General features: G+C 38.6%; 1 protein-coding gene and 1 non-coding gene across 2 annotated transcripts; both read left to right on the top strand.

The window, feature by feature from the left end:
• The first annotated feature begins 2,255 nt into the window (after nt 1-2,255).
• Nucleotides 2,256-13,793, top strand: LOC134633484 (alpha-N-acetylgalactosaminide alpha-2,6-sialyltransferase 1-like). Its single transcript, XM_063482319.1, has 8 exons — nt 2,256-2,360; nt 2,808-2,970; nt 5,662-5,824; nt 6,266-6,404; nt 6,492-6,595; nt 8,586-8,669; nt 11,955-12,054; nt 13,617-13,793. Exons 1-8 carry the CDS (start codon nt 2,256-2,258, stop codon nt 13,791-13,793), a joined length of 1,035 nt encoding a protein of 344 aa, XP_063338389.1.
• Nucleotides 13,794-17,354: 3,561 nt separating this feature from the next.
• Nucleotides 17,355-17,469, top strand: LOC134633892 (U5 spliceosomal RNA). Its single transcript, XR_010094795.1, has one exon. It is a non-coding gene; the product is annotated as a U5 spliceosomal RNA (small nuclear RNA).
• The last annotated feature ends 3,357 nt before the right edge of the window (nt 17,470-20,826 follow it).

Below are 20,826 nucleotides of genomic sequence, written 5' to 3' on the forward strand. Positions count from 1 at the left end.
TTCGTACTGCTGAGTCTATCCAGTCTTTTAAATCACATCTTAAAACTTATCTTTTTGGCTTTTGGCTTTTTGGCTACTTTGGCTTTTGATTCTGACTAGTTGGCTGGTCTAGCTTGTTGTGTTGTTACCTATTGTTTGTTGTCCTCTTTTGTTGTTTGTTTTAATTGTCTCATGCTTTTACTGACTGTGAAGCACTATGGTCAACACTGTTGTTTTAATATGTGCTATATAAATACATTTTGATTTTGATTTGATCAACTAGTTACATCAATTGCTTTAAGGCCACTTAAGGGTAAAGAGCTGATCAGGCAGAGAGAGATGACGACTGCAAGTCCAAGCGAAATCTGTAGTGGAAACAAAAACAACGGTTGGCGACTCCAGCATAACCAAATTTATTGCGCTTGTGATCTTGTTGCCTTTGAAATGGTCACTTTGAAGACAGGGATCAGGTCTGCAAAATTAACTGTCATAAACCTCAAGTCTTGTTCCTGTCAGTGCCATTAGTAGTCCTTGTGTAAATAATGCCATACTATTTCCCTCAGACACACTGTCATGTTTTGGGTTTTTGTCTGGACTTTTTCAAAGAGTAAGATAATGATGTCTGGTTACCAAAAGTTATTTTCTAGGTTATCTTGGGTTTTGTGATTGAGCTTCAGGCTTCAGTGTTTTCTCTGTGTTTCATTTCTTTGTCTCCCCAGTCAGTCATGTGTTTTTCTTTCCAGTCCCTGTGTCTGAATCTCAGTGTGTTACTTTCTTTTCTTTTCTTTTTTTTTTGAGAGTCTCCTGCCTCATGTGTATCATGTTGTGTTATTAGTCTGGTGTAGTGTCAGCTGTGTTCCCACCTGTGGCCTGTTCCCTCGTGATCCTTTGTGTGTATTTATGTCCGTAGTCTCCCCCTCTCTCTCTCTTCTCTCTAGTCCTTGTGCAGTTTTTCCATATGATCAAAGTGAGATTCCTTGTGTCAGTTTCTTCATTCCTGGCTATATTTTATTTTCAGTTTCAGCAATAAAGCTGCTTTTGAGTTTATGTGGTGTTTTTGGAGTGCTGCGTTTGGGTCCTCTCCTGCCTGCTACACAGTTGCCGCGACACACACAGAATAAAAGGAATGTTAAAACCTATGAAACAAAGACTTAAAAGAGAAAGAGCAACACAGTAGAGAAGCTCGTTTGTTTACATGTTATTTCCTCAAATGGTAAGAGACACTCTTATAACTTTGCATTGTTAATTTTCACAGAGCACCTTTCCTAACAGTTTTTTTTCTCAACATTTGAAGAGTGGGGCTTCTCATTACATGAACTTGCTTACAGTATCACAGCAATACAGTAGACTGAACAAACACTCCCAGTTGATTCGCATGTTTTACTGCTGTGTCCATCTGCCATCCAGAGGAAACCAAAACAGTCCTGTATCTGTTCTCACACAGAGGTTAATTTACAAATCAGACCTAAAATTAATTAAAGGAATGATGTTTCCTGTTTTAAAATAGAACAATTACAGGTATGAACCCTGTAGTCGTTAGTCATTTTGCCATACCTTCCCCTTTATGTAAAATAAACATTCTTCTGAAGCAGTGTGTGTGTGTTTGTTTTATTGCTGATCTCTGTGTGTTTAGGTCTATGTATCTGTGTGTAGGTGTATGTGTGTCTTTGTGAATTTATTTTATTGCTGATCTCTGTGGGTTTATCTCAGCAGTCCCATCAAGTTGTAAATACTCCAGGTGGTTTTTCGACCTCTGAGCAAATCTCAAAAGAAAGAGAAAATACTTTTCTTTTTAATTCAACAGCAAAGCCTTCACTCAGCAGTGATGCCGGTCCAAAAGTTCAGGATTTTTTCTTTGCTCCTTTTAGTAACACTTGGTTTTCTGGTGTTTATTCTATCGCAGGAACATTTATCCAAAAGGTCAGTTGGGGTTTTTTTTCTTTGTTTTTTTTTTTTAATTTTGTGTTTAAATAAGGAATCATTAAAAAAAGAACTGTGAACTGATTTGCTAGTTCTATTATTTGTACTTTGCTATTTGTTTGTTGTTTGTTACCTCTACTGCGTTTCTGTCTAATTCCCGATTCAGGTGGACAACTTTCTCAGGAAAAAATGGACACAAATGGGAAAATTTTTCTTTTGACAGTGTCATTACATTTTGGGGAAAAATCAAAAAAACATCTGTATCACCTTTTGTGTATACCACAGCTGGCAAACCAAAAGTTATTTCAACAAAAATTAACCCAGTGACAAAATCTAAAACCGCTACACGTGGAGCCATGGCTGAGACTCCTATGCCTATCCTCTACAAAATAAATTTCACAAAGCTTCCTCAGTGGGATTTTGATGATGTTTATAACCAGGATGCACCACCTAGACCGACAGTAAGCATGCTAAGATATGAGAGAAGTAATATAAATGCAGTTCCTAACTTTTCTGTGTTTGGGTATAGGCAGCGCTGAATTCTGCTCAGCCAAGCAGTCGATCATTTTCCTTGTGACCTATACATGTACCTTGTTTCCCCCTTTAATTTCATTATTTTCATTTTGTGGAGCTGTTTTTCTACCTTTGTGGCTTCTCATATGTCTGCACTCACTCTTTCCTGCAGTGATGCACCAATTATGAAATTCTCTGCTGAAACCAATACAGATGTTTAAAAATAACTATCTGGCACATGGCTAATTACTCTTGCTTTATTACATTTTTTCTGTCATTTGGTTCTCCCCGTTTTGAATTATTCAAGGCTGTTATTTAATAGAGTTGGATCATTATATCAGAGCAAATTCTGTCTTAGGCTCATTTCCTGTATTTAATAGTTTTATGATTTTCAGGCATGTGCCCAGTCTCTGCGAAACTCTAACGATGAAAACTTTAAGAAGGCTTTTCTTCCAAACATACGTTTGTTTCTGCACAAGGACAACATCAACATGAGCGAGTGGAATCGGCTTTCACATTTTAATAATCCTTTTGGTTTTATGGAGTTCAGGTACAACGGTAGGTCTTTAAGTGACACACCTATTTTCTTTTGTTATGCCACATCCTCAAGCAACTTTTTGGCACATAATGCTAAGCATAATAATGTTTATGATGCTAATGCTGTAGATGTAAGCTCTAATTTGATGGCTTTATTTCCACAACTGTTCCAATTGTCAACACAAAGCAGGAACCTCCTAGGTAAAGAATGAAGCCAACAAGAATTTGACAAAAACTGCAGTTTCTTTAGCAGCCACTTGAGGCTACTTTTTAAATCAATGCTCCCCTATCCATTTTCTTATGTTTATCCAATTCAAGGTCACATGGTGTTGCTATAACGTACCACCTGCAATATGTAGACTCCACGCAGAAAGACCCGGGCTGAATTCAAACCCAGGCTTGCTGTGAATTTATGGTACCGAGCTTGTGTCCAGTTGTGTGTATTTGCTTTCTGAGAGTGGTTTCAAACCAGCACTTTCAGTCCTCCAACATCCTAGCTGCGTGATGCTCTACATAGATGACCCCGTGTATTAGTTGAATGCTGATTGGCTGACAAGTGGCTAAAACAAGGAAGTTGGCAACAGCAGAGTTCACCAGCAATGAGGGGAGCAGTTATAAAAAAAATTAAAAGATCTTAAGTTTGTTTGTTTGAGGTTGTTTTTTGATTTGTTTTTTTACAGGGAAAATGATGATGAGGCTCCAACCACATCCCTGAACTGGGCAAGCAGAATAAAATTAGCAATTAGTTCATTGTTTAAATGAACTACTTTAATAGAGCATGTTAGCAGTTATTCCTTCCTTCATTCATTGTTGTTAAACTTAATTAAATATTGAAGACAATCCCAGTTTTGTCACAATCCTGGGTCCTTTGACCCAGCGTTTTGAGTTTTAGTTTATTTTTATGTTTAAGTCCTTTGTGTTTTCTAAGTTCATTCCTATTATGCCTAGGTTGTCATTGCAGTTCTTTGTTATTAGATTCCCCTTGTGTCTTCCTACCCCTGTGTTAAGTCTCCCTTGCTCTTCATGTGTTTCATATCTGCATGTCTTTTGTTAAGTTAATGTTGTCATGTCTGTGTTTCATTATGTTTCCTGTTTTATTTTGAAAGAGGTCCTCTGTTCCTGTGTTCATTGTGTTTAGTTTTACGTTTCCCCTGTGATGTCGTTATGTTCATGTGTATCAGCTGTTTCCCCATGTGTTGCCATTTACCCTAATCACCCTTGTGTGTATTTAGTCTGTGTGTTTCTGTTTATTCTTGGTCGTCTGTTGTTCCACATCATGTTTCCATGCCTCCAGGATTTTTCCACGTTGAAGCTTTTGTTCTTTGTTTTTGTTCAGCATTTAATTTTCCCAGTTTAGTTCTAGTTAGTTTCTCTCCTGTGTGCATCTGCCTTTTGTTTTTGTACCTTTTTGTCAGCCATATTAAACGGCTCGCTTTTGGATTTTAGGCAAAGTCATACAATCTGCTGCCGCACACTGTAACAGATCGACCTGACCATGTGGGACCAGGCAGACATTCATTTCAGACTTTTTAGTGTCCACATTACACAGCTCCATGGTTTTTGGATTATCTTCTCTGCACGAGGACAGGAGGTGGAGAAGGAATCTATTATGGTCCAGCTGGGTCGGATTATTGCTGCCAACCCGTTTTTTGTGGAGCGTTTATCGGATCATCACAAGAACTTTGTTTTGCCTACAATGGGAGGAGTTTCACATTCACCGCCAAAGCAGCAGCCCCCCTAGCGTGCAGACTGAATCACTCCAGCCCCCCTGTGAAGCAGCTCTCCGTTCACCAGCTACAGGAGTAAAAGTTGGCGTGTTCAGTCTCCTGCCTGTCTCCATGTCCATGTCGCGACCGCAGCAGACAAGTGCTGCATTTTCCTCGCCACAACCGGTGGCTACTTCCAGAGCCACATTCACCTCAGCCATAGCGGCGCCAGCCTCCACAACCACGTTGTGGACTTCTTCGCCGGTGCAGGCAACCTTTGGACCTGCTTCGTCGCCACTGCTGGCTCCGCGGTCAGCCTCCTGAACTGTTCGATCATGGACTCCTGTGCCGTCACCCTCTGGGTCGGCCCCCTGAAAGGTTTACGGACTATCTTCTAAGCTTGAGTGCCTTTCATAGACTTTTGTTTTGGACTATTTCAGGAGCTCCAGGTTTTCTTGTTGCACTTTTGTTCTAGCTCTGCATTTCATTATGTTTCCTGTTTTATTTTGAAAGAGGTCCTGTGTTCACTGTGTTTAGTTTTAAGTTTCCTCTGATGTCGTTATGTTCATGTGTGTCAGCTGTTTCCCCATGGGTTGCTACTTCTCCTGATCACCTCATGTGTGTATTTAAGTCACACATGACTTTGCCAAACCTGCCAAGTTTATTTTGTATCGCCAAGTTTAGTTTATTTTCTCCAGTGTTCAGCCCATAAAACTACCATTTTGAGTTTTAGCTTGGTCTCCGCATTTTAGTCTGCAATTTGCGCCCTTTCATGCCTCCCTCCACACAGACCATGACAAGTTTGCTCTTGTTCCGCTCGCTGAAAGCTCCCTTCTCTTTTAGTAAACATGAGTGGGTGAGTGAGGTGAAGCTGAAGAAACAACTGTTAATGCATGAATAAGAGTTATGGCTTTATCTTGCTGCTTTGTTTTCACATATACATTACTATGCTGGAACTACAGCACTCAGAGTAAACACATATTTGAATTTTTCTTTTTGTTTGCAGATGTGATGAAGTCAGTAAAGTTGATTCCAAAGCCAAAAGAGCCGTTGCTCCTCCCAAAATCCGGTGGTGATGGTTGTGTGCACTGTGCAGTGGTTGGTACTGCAGGAATCTTGAACAACTCCAGAATGGGTGTAGAGATTGATGCGCATGATTATGTTTTTCGGTAGGAAAGAACAAATTATCAACTATTAAGGTGTATCTTTTACTAAAAGTTAGGTTTAAAACGTAAGAACGCTAAAAAAGATAAACGTGAGAACGGCTGCTGATTAGCAAATTCTTTGACAGTAAAAATGTGGCACTGAATCTGATAGCTCACCTGCTTGAAATGTAGAAACTCCAATGTATTCTTTCAAACATCAGTGTCGTCATAGAGTCGGAATGGAAAGCGTGTTAAGTAAATTAACTTTCAGTAAGAGTATGTTCTGAAATGTTTTGGGCCAACACTTCAGTGGTATTGCTGAAGGTGGTTGCTTCCATAAAGAAACAATTCTCCCAAAATGAAAGCCACGATTGCTTCTCAATTGATCTGAACAAATTACTAAGCTTAAGCATTTGAAGCCAAGTTTAACATCTGCAACACCTGCTTGTTTCGACTGTGTGGCAGGATGAATGGTGCCATCACCAAGGGCTTTGAAGATGATGTAGGAAACAAAACATCGGTGTATGTCCACACAGCCCACTCCATCACTTCATCTCTTTACATCCTTAAAAAACACGGATACAAAGCTGCTCCTCATGATGAGGTAATGAAGCTTTTTATTGGCCCTTGATTTTTGTTTTATTTCACTAGAGTAAAGATGGCTTCTCTGTCCTCCTTTTCCTTCTGGCAGGGTATAAAATATGTGATGATTCCTGAGGGGATGAGGGATTACCAATGGCTTGAGGGCCTTCTCAAAGGAGAAAAGGTCTCTGCTGGTCCATACCGGAACAGACTGTGAGTATCAATTAAATGTTATGTGCTGCTGCAGTATTTATGGCTTTTTGTGATATTAAATTAAAATCAATTCAGAATCTGGAACATTTTTATTCAAATGCTATAACATACATTTTATTAAGTGTCTATTAAAACTGTAAGTTAAAAAAAATAGAACTTTGCAATAAGTGTTTTGCCTTAAATTTTCTAATAATTTTACATTTATCATTTATCTCTTGCTCACGAACAACTTTCTGGGACCTTCCTCTGTGGAGTTTCCATGTTCTCTGTGTGCTCATGTAGTTATTCCCTTGCTGTTCCCTCAGTCCAGAAACATGCGTTCTGTTGATGGTGATTCTAAATTAGTCTTATTGTAGGTGAGATAGACTTGCATGTAAAGTGCTATATGAACATTTGTGAAAATGATTTGAGTAATGGTCAGATAAGAAAAGCACCATAAGCCACTTCATTTTCTTTTTTACTTTTTAAGTTAAGGTGATTATCCAAATTTTGCCGGTTCAGTTACTGTTGAGAAACCATCTGCTTTCTGTTTGTGCAAATCAAGCCTTCATTTTGGTGAAGTGAGCTTTTAGGGGAATAATCAGCATTTACTTTATACTGATTAGTCAAACTGTAAGACTTGTGTATTGCCACTTTAATTTAAAAGACTCTTTAAAGCAGAATTGTTTATGTCAATTGATGAAATTTCATTTGCAGACAATTAATTGAGAGTTTACTACGGAGAAGTGTAAACTTTTCTTTCACTTAAGTAAATGCACACCTTTTTTTAAATAACTACAAGGCTGTTCTGCAGTAGGGATGGGTACCGGTTCTGACATAAACGGTAGTAACCAGACCGAAAAGCAGCGCACATTTCGGTGCTTTTTTTTTCCTGAGCCAATTCTAGCCAGTCATTTTACGTTTCCGAGGATAGTAGGCGGGGCCAGGTACGTACGTTCTTTTAGAGCAGAGCTACAGATTAAAAATGCCCAAGGTGAAGCGGTCAAAAGTCTGGCTGTACTTCACAGCAAAAGATACAAACTCAGCAGCCTGCAACAAGTGCTTTAAGGTGATACTGTCAAAGGAGGTAACACCTCGAATCCCATGAAACACCTGGCATAGCGGGTTTTTGTTTTTTTTTTTTTTGTTTTTTTTAAAGCCGAGAAATGCGCCGTATTTGATAGCTTTCTGCGAGACCTCACACCGTGCACATCTACTGCGGGTGTGGTGCCTGTTATCGGACCCGGAGTTAGCAACATCCCCCAAAAACCTGAAGAGTAGAGTCCTGGCCCCCTGCCAGTGTAGCAGAAATGATGAGGATAATGATGGCAGCAGCAGCAGCAGCCGTTCTTCTCTGCGTAAGTAGCTTAATGTTGTTCGTGTGTAATTTACGTTGAGTACGCTAACCACATTATTACATTAATGCATGTAACTAGCAAACACCGTCGTAGTTACATGCAGCTGTCTTCTTGTTTGATGGCAGATACTCCCTTCACCCTGGCCAAAAAGGCTAAAATGACCAAAGAAAAAGTGGAAAACAGTTAAACATGAGAGGTTTTTGGACAAAGTTTGTGTTTTTTCCATTGTTTAAGCACTGCTTCCAGCCAAGAGTGATGCCATATATGCCCTATAGCCGAAGAAAAGGCTTACATTGTTGTCTTTTTACAAAAAAACAGCTGAACATGAGAGGTTTTTGGACCAATTTTGTGTTCTCCATTCTTTAAGCACCGGTTTGAGCACCGTTTAAGCACCGGCACCGTTTCAAAAGTACCGGTTTGGCACCGGTTTCGGATAAAACCTAAACGATACCCATCCCTATTCTGCAGACATCTAAATTTTGTCATACATGCACACTCAGACTGATATTCAGGTAAAAGATTCTGGTCTAAAATGCACTGCAGGAACATAAGCATGTTTTCAGCTATTCCCTCCAGCAAATAAATTTAATAGCATTTGAGAAACTAAAACATCTCATCATCCTTTCATTACTCCTATCGTTCAACCCCCCCAGGCCAAGGACCTACTATTCAGGGCAGTACAATGAGAGCCGCTTCTACGTTCTGCATCAGGATTTCCTCCGATATGTGCGGAACAGGTCAGCCTTCTTTCATCATCCAGTCCAGAATATTTATTTTTAAACAGTCCAGACTATTTATTCTATTTTTTTAATTATTTTAATCCTTAAATTATTTAAAGACTTCTCTTAATTACAATATTAAAAGTTAAGTTAAATAAAATAAATGTTGATAAGTTGTTAAATAAGTTGAAGGTCCATAAATGTTTGGATTTTTTTTTTTAATCAAACAATCCAAACAATATTGAAGTACAGATTTTATGCATAGTCCAAGTCAACTTTTCCCATTGTGACAATATGTATACAAATACAGACACTTTGCAGTTCTTTCTGCTTACATTGAGTGAGTAGCAGCCAGGTGCTGCTAATCAAGGGGAAGTTTTCTACAGACATTGCTCTAGACCAGGGGTCGGCAAGGGTTAACTGATGGCACGACCCTAGCTGGACTGGCCATCGGGCATACCGGGCATTTGCTCAGTGGGCCGATGGTGATTTTTTTTTTTTTTTTTTTTTTTTTTTTTTTTCGTTTTTATGGGCCGATGATTTTTATTATTATTATTTGTAGCGGTATAAACAATGAAAGGTGGTCAGATGGTGGCCGGTGTGTAAGAATAACTCAGTTGTTTGGTGGTGGCTATGGCGGAGCTTCCACAGATTCAGTAACATTAGCAAGTGGTGGAGGCTGGCAGGTGGATGAGGGAAAGGGGAGGCAGGAGGAGCAGAGACCAGAGGTGGCCGCTGGTCCGAGTGTCAGGTGAGCTGAACTTCAGGTAAGAAGTTATGACCTGCAGTCTATCTGGGTCAGATATAAACCAAGTTTAGGTGGAGTTTATTTTCGTTATGCTGACTTTTTACAGTCAGTTACAATAACTCGTACTAGCTAGAATGACGGAGTTTCTATACAGCTGGGTGAGTGCTATGATGTTACTGATAGTGAACTTTATTTTATTCATAAGGTTAGTAGAGTTGCCAACTGTCCTGTAAAAAAACGGAATCTTCAGAGAAAATATTACGCGTTTTGTATTGAGCTGAAAAGGAACACAGTTTGGCCCGGACTTCAGCTAGAATGCAAAAAGACACAAAGCTGGAGTTATTCTGTCGTTAGGCTGCACAGCTGCCTCTTCTCTCATTCTCTCCCTCTCTCCTGTTGCTACTTCAATCATGAAACTGATCAATGATCAGCTGATCAGCTTTTCTGTCTTGTTTGTTTATCGCCCACTTTGCGCCAGAAAGAGGAACCCAGCGGATGTCGCGCTAAACGACAGCATCGCGTTTAAGCTTGATCAGCTGTTGTTAGAATTTATTTAATATTAATTTCTAGTATCAGCTGATGTTTGTTGGAGCCACAGCTGTAAAAGCTGCTGGTCATGATATCGGTTTGGATATCTGGTGAGAGGGAAACATGAAGATGAAACCAGGAGACGTCCTTACTGAATCATCAGAGCTGAACAGGTGATGGAGAAACAGGTTTACCTTTAAGTGACATGAATGAGTTGAAGGGAAGTTATGAACTGTTTCTGAGAGACAAATAACACCAGGATCCTTTTCTAAGTAGCTGACAGCTGGTAACTGTGCAGGGGCGGGTCTAGCAAAGTTTTGCCAGGGGGCCAGGTAGGGCATTACCAGGGAAAGGGGGGCACAAAGAAATACTTTCTTATTCTCATTTAAAATGTCTTGCTTTTATTAAATAATTATCTGAAGCTTACAACCAAAGTTTTTATCTGATGTAGAATGTATAGAAATCATACATATACCAACAAGACGGCGTACATCACTGTCACAACAACGTTTGTTTTCATTCAAAGGCTTTATGGCGTTTCCTATAATACCTGGTGGGCCGGTCTCTAGTCAAAATGCCTGGGCCGATATTTATTTATTTTTTTTGTCCCAGTCCAACCCTGGGCACGACACGCAATGAATTAATCTGAGAAGGTGCATTAAAAAATAAATGGCCAGGCCAGCGGTGCACATCGCAAATTAGCTCGCATAGACACATTAGTTGTACCGCTTCTTAATGACGGTATCTTAGCTAACAACCCCAACTATCAGATTCAACTTGTAATTGGCTAAATTATTTTTAGCCAATCGGTGAGAGAGACGTTGTTAGCTTTCCACATTCCGACACTTCAAATGCTTCAGGAGCTGTTCGTTCAGCGCAGCATCAGCACCACGGAAATACACGGATACATCCGTAGACTCGAGACAGAATTCACAATGCATTTTCAGGACTTTCAGGTGTATGGACCAATGTTTTCTTTTCTGATCAAACCAGAAAGCTTTAATGAGCAGCTGGATTTGTCTCGCATTAACTGGCTGAGTTAATGCCAGTTAATGCAACATCGAAATGCAGCTAATTGAACTGAAAAGCTCGACTCTGTGGGGGGGTCAAAGTTTGCAGAACTACGAACGCAGCTGGAATCCACAGCTGTGCGTGTTCATGGAGCTTGCATTTTCACCTGCTGGACATCACTACCTGTCAAGTTTAACTGTCTTCAGAACATTGCAGAGGCCTTATTGACAGTACTTGGCTCTACATATCTGTGTGAGCAGATTTTCTCTCACACAAAGAGTGTCCTCAGGCAGTCGTCTGAATGCTGGACACTCAGAGACCTGTGTCTGAGTGGGAGACCAGAGATCACATTAACATGTGTATCTCTGTATTAACAAACATGCCATATTGGCCCAGTTTATTTTTCTTATCATTGTTGTGAGGAGACCATAAATAGCATTTGCATTTTCTGTTGTACATTTCATTTGCTGTTATGGAGTTCTTGTTATGGATAAAAAGTGTCTTTTTTTGTTTGTTTGTTTTGTTTCAAAATAGCTGATACCTATTTGCTGATAGCCACAGTGCAAGAGGAAAGATGATGATTTGGGCTTGTTTTCTAGCCATAGCAAATGGACATTTTATAGTCGAAGCGTTAAACATACACCTGTCTGTATATCAAAGTGGTCTACAGCCAAATGTGAGGCCGCCTACACAACAGCTAAAGCCAGCCAAACTGAGTCATTTAATAGGACAATGATTCCAAATCAAGCAGCAAGCGTACAACAGAATTGCTGTGGAATCAAGGTGCTGCAATGTCCCATTCAAAGTCCAGACCACAACTCAATGGAAATGTGTGGTGAGGAATTAAGACACTTGTGCATAAACAAATGCCTACAAATATTGAACTGAAGCAATGTTGTACAGAAAAATTCTTCCACAACAATGTGAGAGACCGTTAGTAATACAGAGAATAATTATTACTTCAAGTTATTGTTGCTAAAGCCAGTTCTACAAGCTATTAAATCATTGCATTACAGGTTCTTGAAGTCACCCAATCTGAATAAGAGATACTGGGCGATGGTCAGACCAACCAACGGAGCATTCGCTCTCTTCCTGGCTCTGCACACCTGTGACACAGTGAGTTAACACTTGATTTTAACTTCTTAACATTACAACTACTTCTAACCACACCTTTGGAAGAATGCAGCACACCATGCGTACATTAACTTTGTATTAAAAGCATATTAACGTCAGATTATCTTATTACGGTTTTAGCAACATATTTCGAGCAACGTTTTCTATACTTACAACAACTAAATTTTGGAGAATACGTGGAAAGACTTCCCAGCAATCATATAATAAAGTTGTATCAAAGTTCTGAACCATTATCAGGGATAAGCTGAAGGAACGCTGACTTTTTGTACCCTCCTAGGAAAATAAGATAAGATGTTTAAATTAAAACTGTAAAATAAGGTGTGTCACCAGTTTTATTGAACTGTTCCAATGTGTGAAGACATAGACCCACAGACCAGCTGGACAGCATTGATAAAACTGATGTCACACCTTGTTTTACACAGCTATTTAATAAACTTGTCAAACAAATTCATCAAGTGTCTATAACATGACCCAACTCAAGAGCTTCATGCATTTACATAAATTTCACAATAGTAACTTTATCATTTACTTTGAATTATTGGCAGTTCCTCTTAACAGCTTTCTTTTTTTTGGACACTTTTTATTTTGCTGTTAGCCAAAGTCTGATATGTTACTATTGTCAAGAGTTTTCTTTTTTTTAAGGCCTCTTTTTGGGGTGATTTTTCTTTTTTACTTTCTCACAGCAGGCTAATTGTGTTAGGGTTCAAAGATGGACCAAAATTCAGAGTAAAAGACTTGGCACACAGTGATCAGTGCTAGTTAAAGGTACAGTTTCTTTATTTCTCAAGGACAGAAAAGAATGAGAGAACTTCACTCAGAGATGGAAAGACAGGACAGGAGACAAAGAAAACATTCAAAGAATAGAAATGCTAAGGGATATTTGATAAACTGCATATTTAAAGCTCTAGAATGTCCTCGGATTGCACCGTGGTTAGCACTGTTGCCTCACAGCAAGAAGCTCCTGGGTTCAAATACAGCCTAAATACATTTGCACCAGCTTTATGCTGTCTAGGCGAGGTGGAAAGCAGTGATAGCTCACGTAACATCTGCTTGCAACTTGTTGAATTCAGATGTGTAAATCCAAAAAGAATGCTGATCTAAGCCAGTCGCCTCAAGGTGTTTTATATTTTAAGTTAAAGACCCCACAATAATACAAGTATCTGTAGTAAAAGGAGAAAAGTGCGAAAACTGGCTCTTTGAGCACTAGAACTACCATGAAACCAAACGGAAACCAATTCTTAAAAAACCTGAAATCATGACAATTTGAATTTCCATAATTGTTCTCCCTTTAATATGTTGCTTCTCTAATGATAAAAGTAATAATATTCATTAGAGAAGATGGTGAAGCTAAAAGTATAATTATATTTTTATTTAACATTAGCTGTTGCAGTTAAAGAAGGAGTTAAAGATAAACTAATAAACTGGGCTTGTTAAAGTGGCTCCCCATGTGTTTTACTAATTCCAAAAGCAGTTATGTCATTTTTATCATTTATTATTTCAGTGTAATTCAGTCCCCTTTTTATTTCTCACTGCTTCATCTTCAGGTGGATGCATACGGATTCATGAGTGAAGAATTCAAGAAATACTCCAACTACTATTATGACAAGTATGTTAAAACCAGGGTCATTTTCTATTCCAACCACGACTACATTCTAGAGAAGAACGCATGGAAAAACCTTCATAACAGCAAAATATTAAATCTTTATCAAGGAGAGAAGTAAACCCAGGACTGTAAGGTCTGCAGCAATGCTGCAATGGCAAGAATAAAAGCAATGGGATAGGGAAGAGATTGTTATTTACCGATTATTACAAGTCAAACAGCTGAGGTTCAGATAAGAGGGCTGTTTAACAGCACCATAAACATCTTCTCCACAATAAAGTTGATTCTGTTCTCTTCCAGTTAAGATCCGGTATTATAACCACACATTTGAGTAAGTCAGTGCGATCTAGGATGAAATTTACACTCTTTCTGTTCCTAGCCCCTTATTTCAAATTTCATTTCTTACAAATCAATATTCAGAATGATCCATACATGTTTAACTATATACGTGTATATAATCATATACAGCACATAAACATACACATAAAACAATTTCAGCACATAAACCAAAACAACAACAAACTACATTTTTACATAAACAAAGCAACCTGTTGTTAACAGCCACTTAATCTCTGACCTAATTTTTATTTCTAAGTGACAAATACCTTAATGAACACTTTAAGCTTGGGTTACTTTGGCCTTGCTCTATAAAAATGAGGACAAGGCTTCAATAGAACATAATGAGACAGCTCAATAGGTATGACAGGATTAAATAATGCTATCTGCAGACAAATTAGTGTATATATAATGTTTACACACATAGTAATGGATTCTGGGTGCACATGCAAGGCCTACCAGTTCTTACAAATAACAATCCAACAGTCAATACCACTCCTTTAAAATGCAGATTACAAGTGTTATTAGGCATGTTTTGTAATAATACTTGTACTATTTAGTTTTAATGCTTTGGTGATTGTTAATTCGTTTCTGTAAAAGAATGTATATGTAAAGTAGTAAAAGTAGCCAGGACGTGGCTGCTGGTATTAAACTTAAATGATGTGATGTTTTTCGACTGCTAAAACTACTACACATGAGATATAAAGGCTATAAATTGTTTATTTTGGCCCGTGGGTGGTTAAATTGTTTCTCCAATCTGTATCTATCTCAGTTGCAGTAAGAGCTCTGAGATGAGCTCCTGCAGTAAACAGCACCACCTGCAGCTTTTTCAGAGCAGAACTTTATCCAAGTGCTGTACTTTAGTACGCCTTTGACTTACTTTGTACTATATATCAGTACTGCAGTAATATAACATAGCGTTACTGTTTTTAACATAATAATAATTAGGTGAGTGGGGTTTTTTTTGTTTTTGTTGAATGTATCTTGTTTAATCACACTGTTTTAGTCACAAGTGAAACTAAATACATTTTTTAAATGCATGTTGTGATGTTTTTACCTTCTTTCCTATTGATGATTTTGTACCTTGTAAATTAACCGTGTCACCCAATTCTACACACAGACACTGTACTTCAATACTTTTTTTTCATTATTTCTTTTCTTATTTCATACAAATATTATGTTAGGTATACTTTACTAGTATTGAGTTGTACTCTGGCCTTAAGTGCTACTTTAATTCTTTATGGTATAGATTCAACACAGTGGAAACATTCCTTGGAGATTTTGGTCCATGTTGAAATGATAGCATCGTGCACTCTCCAATTCCACCTGTTCCCAAAGAATTGAGATCTGGTAACTGTCGAAGCCATTTAAATGCAGTGAATTAATTATGTTTAAAAAGAAAAGTGTGAGAATATCTGAGAAAGCAGTGGCACCCCCTGTGGGCCTCTGCTGCTGTAGCACATCTGCTTTAAGATTTGACATGTTCTTCTGCGTATACTGTCACCCTTCTGTCACCTGGCACATTCTCCTCAGATTTCTGGAATCATCAAGCCACTTGTTTTATTTATTTATTTTAATTCCTTTTCATAGCTTTCTCTATAAACCCTGGACACTCCCAGTAGATCGGCAGTGTCTGAGACACTGCAACTAGCCCACCTGACACCAACAATCAAGTTAAAAGTTTAAAGTCACCTACATCACCTTCCTCCCCCCCCCCCCCAATTCTGATGCTCAGTTTGAACTTCAGCAGCTCATCTTGAATACATCCACATGCCTAAATGCACTGAGTTGCTGCCACGTGATTGGTTGGTTGGATTTTTGTGTGATCAAGCAACAGGTGTAAATAAGAAAAGTTGCCTCTTCCCCCATATGTGTATTTGCACAGGTATATAATGACTTTAATGTACTCTCTTGGGGTTTTTGTTTGTTTTTGGGGGTTTTTTTTCTCTTGCTTGTCTGTTTATGTTTTTATGATTTTCTTGATAATGAATAAAAACTGTTTAAATAAAAAAATAAAATAAAAACAGTTGCCTGAGAGTATTTATAGATAGTCCAAGGGACAGAATAGATTTTATAATTCCATTACAGCAGCTTTTTACCACAAGAGGTCATTGTTTTGCATTAAGTCAGCAGCATAATTTAAAACCTACACTTTTAAATTTACATAGTTCAATTTTCGATTTTTAGTGTGTCTTTGAATTCAACCTTCTGTAGGTTGATTATTTTCATACAAGGATGTGGCATCCTATTGTTCCTAACCCATTACCAGTACGTATCCATATCAAGCATGATTTCCCCCCCACCCGCATTGAGATCTGATCACTGTTCTTTTATTAATTATTTCAGCAGAAAATCCTAATTACTCATATTAACTAGTGTGCATTGTCCCTTTTTTATATATATATATATATATATATATATATATATATATATATATATATATATATATATATATATATATATATATATATATATATATATATATATATATATAAATAAAAATAATGGGATGTGGTCTCCATAATTGTGAGTTCAGCTTTACAGATTTCCCCCTACATCACGGCTCCGAGTGGGCTGGCTCATCCACCTGGGCGACTGAGTAGGGGCGTGTCAGGGTTGACTGACAGGTGTCCTGATACATGGCCTTATTAAAGTGGACCTGTTCACTATATAGGCTGTGGGAGCAGTTTTAACTACGTTTTGTGTGTGGCACAGAGCATCCGAGAAGTTTGTGCTTGAGTTTTTGGTGAGTGAAATTCTGGTCTTTAATGAATCTGTGACTTCCCGCTCATTAGCAGACACATGTGTGTTACCTGATAACTTTACACTCCACCCTTTAACCCATCAGTTCTGGCTCCGAAAGTCAACATGGCGGCAACACGGCTAAGCTTTGAAATGTGGAATACAGAACAAATGCGTGACGTCACGACGGTTACGTTTACACGGGGCGTGACTTCCGAAAATACATGATAGGGTTAAACATTTAAAAGTGTTCAAAAACATTAGCACAATACTTCACCATGCTTTGCGAGGTAAAAGCGATTACAGGGCAAAATCTTAGCGAATAAATAAGAGCTCTGCGTTAGATTTTAACTTTTTAACAACCCGGAAAACCCCACGGAATCCCATCATGCATTGCGCTTACTGTTGACGGTTAATCTAATGTGAATAAACTTACAGCGTTCACATTAAGTCTTACCCTGTGCATTTATATTGTTTGATTCACTACTGCATTGTGTGACAATGAGTGGTCTTTGTCATTTATAAATGCTCTTTCCCAGTGAACCGTCACTTTACATGGCTTTGTTGTCAATGGGGTCTTTTTGCGGTATTTATACGATCTAGTACACTCTTGTTTTTCTTCAGATCGTATAAATCTTTCGCCTTTTACTAAAGATTTCCGTGGAGAGGAACATTAAGAGTTTTACCCAATTTTTTGATGCCCTGCAATCAGTGGGGCTTTCCAAGTATGTTTAAAAGAAATGGTACAGTGGTAGTGCAATCGCCAACAGTGTTAGTATTGCAACATCGTCAAATATAGCCAGTCATGTAATGTTTTCATGTTTCATGTGCCCGGTATTGTTGTTACAATATATATTTTCATAGTGAGCACGCTGAACTATAGCAGTTTATCAGTTATTATTTTCATATATTACGTTTTTGTTTTTCATTTATTCACATTAAGATTTTATTTTTTAAAAATGTTTCTATTGGTTTTGTTAATTTATATGTTAGTTTGTTAGGCTTTTTCTAATTGGAGTTCAGAACAATGCAAACGAGTAAAATTAAGGACATTTCCGAAATATTTTTATTTTATTCAACATCATGTTCACTTGGTGAATGTCCATTCATCTATTCGTTCGCTTCCACTTATCCTTTTTAAGGTCACGGGGGGGCGCTGGAGCCTATCCCAGCTGTCTTAGGGCGAGAGACAGGGTACACCCTGGACAGGTCGCCAGTCTATCACACGGCTAACACATAGACAGAGACAACCATTCGCACTCACATTTACTCCCGCATTCACAAATATGGGCAATTTGGTGTTTCCAATTAACCTAACGCCACTAACTGCATGTCTTTGGACTGTGGGAGGAACCCGGAGTACCCGGAGAGAACCCACACAATCACGGGGAGAACATGCAAACTCCACACAGACCCCGGCCAGATGGTGGAACTGAACTCAGGAACTTCTTGCTGTGAGGCAACAGTGCTAACCATTGGTGAATGTATATTTAGTTTTTTTTTTTTTTTTTTTTTTTTTGTAACAGTAGTATTTTACTTTTTTAGTTTTGTTTAGAGTAGATTTTAAATGTGGATTCTTGTTTTTAACGCCTCACACATGATCTGGGATCAAAGTATTTCCCTGACGTCCACCTAAGCTGCAAACCCGCTTGATCTCTTAGGTCATCTAGATCAAGCTGCCTGGTTATACTCCAGGTTTCCATTAAAACTGTTGGAGATGCTCATACTAAACCATGTTAGATGTGCTCCAACATCACCAGTGCTTAAGGGTGTTTAGTTCCTGGTCTTAAGTATTTTACAATTGAAAAACATTTTTTAGGTTTAATTAATTTTATTGGACTACTGTTGTAGCTGTTTGTTTGTTTGTTTGCTCAAGAAAGATGTTAAATCTTTATATAATTTATATAAATCTCCTGTGTAGTAATTCTGGTTACCCATTAGCACTGATGAGGCTGTTATTAAAACAAGAAGGCGAGTGTTGATTTATTGGAATAAGACATAACCAAATCAGCCACGGACTACAAATAGAAAGACTTGAATGTAGTGGAGTAAAATGTGCAATATAGATGCAAAAGTCCCATTCTTCTAAGGCATGATCCCTGATTATACATTATGCTATGTATCTTCATTATCCCCCACCCTATTACACCACAACTACCAGTACGAACCATTTAAACAAGGTAGGATGAAGCCATGCTTTCATGTTGTTTAAGTCAAATACTTCACCTACTGCCTGTATGTCACGAAACAGAGACTCATCCAACAAGCAATGTTTTTTGTTTTGTTGGGGGGGGGGGGGGGGGGGTCAGTCTTCTGTCCAGTTTTAAAGATCTTCTGCTGCCAAAGCCCATTTGTGTCAGGGTTATACGTTCAGAGATGATCTTCTGCATACTTTGGTTGTAACGTTCAGTTGGCTGAGTTACTGTTGCCTTCCTATCAACTTGAAGCAATCTGAATCTGGTCATCCTCATCTGACCTCTAGCATCAACAAGCCTAGAGAACTGCCACAGACTGGATATTTTCTCTTTTTTAGTCTGCTCTCTGTAAACCCTAGAGATGGTTGAGTGGGAAAATCCCAGCAGATCAGCACTTTCTGAAATACTCAGAGCAGCCCATCTGGCACCAAGAAGAATGCCACATTGAAAGTCACTTAAATCACTTTTCTTCTTCAGTCTGTTGCTCAATTTGCAGGCTATCTTGACTATGTCTACATGCTTAAATGCACTGAGTTGCTGACATGTAATTACATATTTTTAAGGCGTCATTATTAAGTCCTGGGCAGCACACAGTGGTGCAGTAGTTAGTACTGTTGCCTCACAGCAACGTTCGACTGCACCATCTGGCCAGGGTCTTTCTGTGTGGAGTTTGTACGTTCTCCCTGTATTTGTGCGGGTTCTCTGCTGGTACTCCGGCTTTCTCCCACAGTCCAAAGACATGAAATTAGTGGGGTTAGGTTAATTGATAAATTGCCCTTCGGTGTGAGTGTGAATGGTTGTCTGTCTCTCTGTGTTAGGCCAGCAATTGACTGGCGACCTGTCCAGGGTGTACCCTGCCTCTCGCTCTATAATAGCTGGGATAGGCTCCAGTCCCCCGACAACCCTGACAAGGATAAGTGGAAGAGAACGGATAGATGGATGGATTATTATGTTCTTTTGCATCCGCAGGTTAATCAAAACCTGTCAGTGTTTTGGTCAGACTGTAGATTTGAATTTACAACTTCTAAACTGTGAAATCCACTATCATTGCATATGAGATCTGTGGACTATTGAAACTTTTAAAGAGCTGTTAAAGAGTTTTTAGTATAGGCTTGCTTTAAACTAGTGGATAATATTGTTGTTTTAACACTTATATTATATTTTTTTATTTTTTTGCTTGCTTTTCTTAAAAGGTGCTATATAAATACATTTTATATACTTACTTAAAAAGTAATGAAAAGAGTGCTGTAATCTTCCCGAGCACAAGAGGGCGCCTTTGAACGCTTTAAAATATTTAAAGCGAAGCGGTTTTAATTATATCAAACGTTCACACATAAACAAAACCAACAAGAGTAAAATTCACTCTGGAGAAGATGATATTCTTTTCTTTAAAAATGACTATAGTACTAAAAGCAGATTACTGTAACTTATTAGTCACTAACTGTTCCAGCATTAATCCTATAAATAGACTTTTAGCCTACTTCTTATTCATGAACATATGAATATATGCTGAGTATACCTCTGTAGCTACCCTTACTCAAAATTTTAAAAGCAGGACTTAACATCAGGTAAATATTACACCTTCATTTACTGAGTATAGACTGTTACTAGTATACTCACATGTTACTTATTAATAAAGTGAACAAATCACTATTTAAATCCCGTTTCCGACTAAATGTCCCTTTACTCTGCGAGGAATAAATCACACACACACAAGCGGGTAATGGAGAGTCCAGGCCTTTAACAAATGCTGTAAGCCCTTTAGTATGTATGATCCCCGGCCCTTCCTCCCCGGCTCGTCCCTCATCTCCTCCCGGTTAAAACGTGACACACTTCAGTGACAGGTCACGTGATGGCCGTAGCGTTGATCCGGAAGGAGGG

This window comes from Pelmatolapia mariae, linkage group LG8 (assembly GCF_036321145.2).
Source record: "Pelmatolapia mariae isolate MD_Pm_ZW linkage group LG8, Pm_UMD_F_2, whole genome shotgun sequence".
NCBI classification, from domain to species: domain Eukaryota; kingdom Metazoa; phylum Chordata; class Actinopteri; order Cichliformes; family Cichlidae; genus Pelmatolapia; species Pelmatolapia mariae.